Here is a 3,781-nt window from a genome sequence, read left to right on the forward strand (position 1 = left end):
CAGATTCTGTGTCTCCCTCTATCTGCTCCTCTCCTCTCATGCTCTGTCTCTGGACAAATGAACATTTAAAAATATTTTTAAAAATTAATAAATTAAATAAACATTAAAAATAAAAAAGCTGATAGATAATAGGTGTTTTAACATACTTAAAACAGCTTTGGGCCAAAAATATAGGTCACTGTATCAAAGCAATCACTTCAAAGTATTTTGACCCTTTAAAGTATACTTTACCAAAGTTTCCATCACTGTGTGTTGTGTGTGGGTCTCAGTCTATCATAGTGATGCAATCAACTAGGATTGCCTGGGGACCCATGCTACTCTTTGTCTCAGAGAGGTGGGGGAAAGGCCCTGGAGTTCTGCCTTTATTGGGGTCAAGGATGAGATGTCTGGAATTTTGTGGGTTTGCTCTTCATTGGTGAATTTAAAACACAGGAGGTAGGAATTAAAGCTTGAGAAGGGAAATGCAGGGTCCCTCCAGCAGTCGGCCCTCTAGATCACCCAGGGCCTTCCAAAAGGGGGACTTCGTGGGTGAGGGGGTCTGGATCTTTACCTAGTTGTGTAGCTGGCAATGTGCTTATCTGAGATGGATTTTTTTTTAATTGATGCCTTGGCAATCAAAAGCTTCATCTCATAGATTTACATTAGAATACATTACAGTTTAAAAAGCTGATTGTTAAGCACTTTCACTACAGTGTGAGTGTGGGTGTGTCTAGTTTGGGCCTGTGGGGAAGAGGAGTCTTCCTTTATGTATCATGATAAAGAGAGTATATCTGTATCTCATGCATAGTCTTTTAAAAGATAGTATCTCAGATATAATACATAGTGATTTTGTGCCTTACGCAGGTTACCACGATGAATTATATGGAGAAACAGAATCATTCTGCAGTGACTGAAATGACTGAATTTATCCTCCTGGGGATCACCAGCAATCCTGGGCTCCAAGCACCTCTCCTTGCAATCTTCCTCATCATATATCTGATCACAGTGACAGGCAATCTGGGCATAATTATCTTGACTCATTTGGACTCCAAGCTAAATACTCCCATGTACTTTTTCCTTAGACATCTGTCAATTACTGATCTTGGTTACTCCACTGTCATTGGCCCAAAAATGATGGTAAACTTTGCAGTGCACAAAAATACTATTTCTTACCATTGGTGTGCCACCCAGCTGGCAGTCTTTGAGATTTTCATCATTACCGAACTGTTTATTCTTTCAGCAATGGCCTATGATCGTTATGTAGCCATCTGCAAACCTCTCCTCTACATGGTCATCATGTCTGAGAAGGTGCGTTGGGCCCTGGTCCTTATTCCTTATTTCTACAGCACATTTGTGTCACTCTTTCTCACGGTCAAATTATTTAAATCGTCCTTCTGTGGCTCTAACATTATCAGTTATTTTTACTGTGACTGCCTTCCTCTCATATCTATGCTCTGTTCTGACACGCATGAATTAGAGTTAATCATTTTAATTTTTTCAGGTTGTAATTTGCTGTCTTCCCTCTTGATTGTTCTTATATCCTACATGTTTATTCTAGTGGCCATTCTCAGAATGAACTCAACCAAAGGAAGATACAAAGCCTTCTCAACCTGCAGCTCCCATCTGACAGTGGTGGTCGTGTTCTATGGGACATTACTGTTTATTTACCTGCAGCCCAAGTCCAGCCATACTTTCAATATTGATAAAATGGCCTCTGTGTTTTACACCCTGGTGATCCCTATGCTGAATCCATTAATCTACAGCTTAAGGAACAAAGAAGTAAAAGATGCTCTGAAGAGAACTTTAACCAATCGATGCAAAATCCCCACTTAATATCATACAATTCAGTTGCAGAGGTGGGTCCAAAAATCTTTGTTTAATGCTCTGCCAATCTGATTACAGCATCAAAAAGTAGAAATGCTTTGCCTAATTGTTTTCCTTTTTTTATGGATAAAATTCCTCCTATATCTTCCTATATTCTTCTTCATTCCAATAAATGAATGAATGAATGAATGAGTGAGTGAGTGAATAAATAAATAAATAAATAAATAAGTAAATAAGTATTGTGGGCAGATAATTTAAGTCCCAAGTTATGTTCAAGGTCATATTGGAGGTGATAGACGAATCATACTGAACTTAGGTTTGTAGAGGTTAAAAAAAACTTAGTCAAAATGGAATAAAACCTATCAGATAATTAGTAATGTGTTTTTATAGTAGTTACTTTATATTAATAAGTAAGATTGCGTATGCTAGACAGGAGGCAAGAAAGTAAGTAACTGTGTGATTATAATACATAATCAAATTGTTTGAAGAATACAGGCTAAATAAGAAATAAAGCATACCACCTCCGAAAGATATTTTCACTTGGATTGAGTTCCTATTTTCTATTTCAAATATACACTGGTCTTTTGGGAAGATTTTTTCATTAAGAACATGAGAAAAATATTGGCTGATTCTGGGTCCCCCTTGACAAATCTCATACAATATAAGTAACCTTATATTTACCATAGGCTCCTGATAAGCTGATTTAGAATCAACAAATTTAAGATAAAGGAGTTATCTGGTCATCTATTAAAAAGAGATCAACATTTTGAAAAATCAGTAGTCATTATACCAAAGATTAAAGATAAATGGGACTATTTTTTTAAGTTCATTTTTTATATTTGAGAGAGAGAACAAGAGCATAAGTGAGGTTGGGGCAGAGAGAGAGGGAGAAAGAGCCAAGCAGTCTCTTGATGCCAGTAGGGTTTAAACTCACAAATCATGAGGTTATGACCTAAGCTGAAATCAAGAGTAGGATGCTTAACTGACTGAGCCAGCCAGCGGCCTCTGAGACATTCCTGTCTATTTTGTCTCCTTCCTCAGCCTATATATATAGTGACTATTTGCCTGGACAATGCTAACAAGAGGCTTCATTCACACTGTGCACTCACTCAACAAATGGATAGACTCTATATTTTAGCATTATCTTTGTTACTTAAAGGTTTTTCTTAATTTTTAAAATATACACACTACCCCACTAGTATTTGTATAAATATGCCCTAGTATTCAAAGTTAAAGTTGTGGGAAATTAAATCAATATATGAACCATGCCCTCCTTGTCCTAAATCCATGCATTTTGCTTATTTTCCCCTCCTTTAATGTATTGGAGTTTACTTTATTAAGAGAGTTGATGTTAAATTTTTTCACCACAAATGGAAAACCTATGTGAGGCGATGGATATGTCAATTAGCCTGATTGTAGTGATCATTCATGATATATTACATATATCAAACCACTGTTTTATACTTTAGTTTTATACAATTTTATTTATCAATTATAATCTCAATAAAGCTAGACTTTTTAATTATTTAATAAAATAAACTGACTAAAATAAAATGTAAATTCAATACAATAAAATGAATACACAGTTGTGTTCTCTGATCATATCAATTTTGTTTACCATGTTGGCTTTAGGTCTTATCCCTCAGCATATTTCTTGTAATGAATACATTTTCTTTTCTTTTTTTTTAGTGTTTATTTATTTTTGAGAGAGAGAGAGACACAGAGTGTGAGCAGGGAAGGGGTATAGAGAGAGGCATGCTCCAGGCTCTGAGCTGTCAGCACAGAGCCGGATTCCCGCGGGGCTCCAACTCACAAACTTCCAAGATCATGACCTGAGCAGAAGTCGGACACTCAACCAATTGAGCCACTCAGGCACACCAGTATTTTATTTTCTAGAATAACATTTTATATTAACACTACACAAGACTTTTTGGTCGTATTTATTTTTCTTTCCCAAATTCTATCATTTCCATTGTTA

The 3,781-nt window shown here is 36.2% G+C and overlaps 1 protein-coding gene across 1 annotated transcript; it reads left to right on the top strand.

Annotated features, from left to right (window-relative positions):
- The first annotated feature begins 852 nt into the window (after positions 1-852).
- Positions 853-1,812, top strand: LOC144243821 (olfactory receptor 8K1). Its single transcript, XM_077778960.1, has one exon. It carries the CDS (start codon positions 853-855, stop codon positions 1,810-1,812), a length of 960 nt encoding a protein of 319 aa, XP_077635086.1.
- The last annotated feature ends 1,969 nt before the right edge of the window (positions 1,813-3,781 follow it).

This window comes from Crocuta crocuta, unplaced genomic scaffold, assembly GCF_008692635.1.
Source record: "Crocuta crocuta isolate KB4526 unplaced genomic scaffold, BGI_CrCroc_1.0 scaffold511, whole genome shotgun sequence".
Classification (NCBI taxonomy): Eukaryota; Metazoa; Chordata; class Mammalia; order Carnivora; family Hyaenidae; genus Crocuta; species Crocuta crocuta.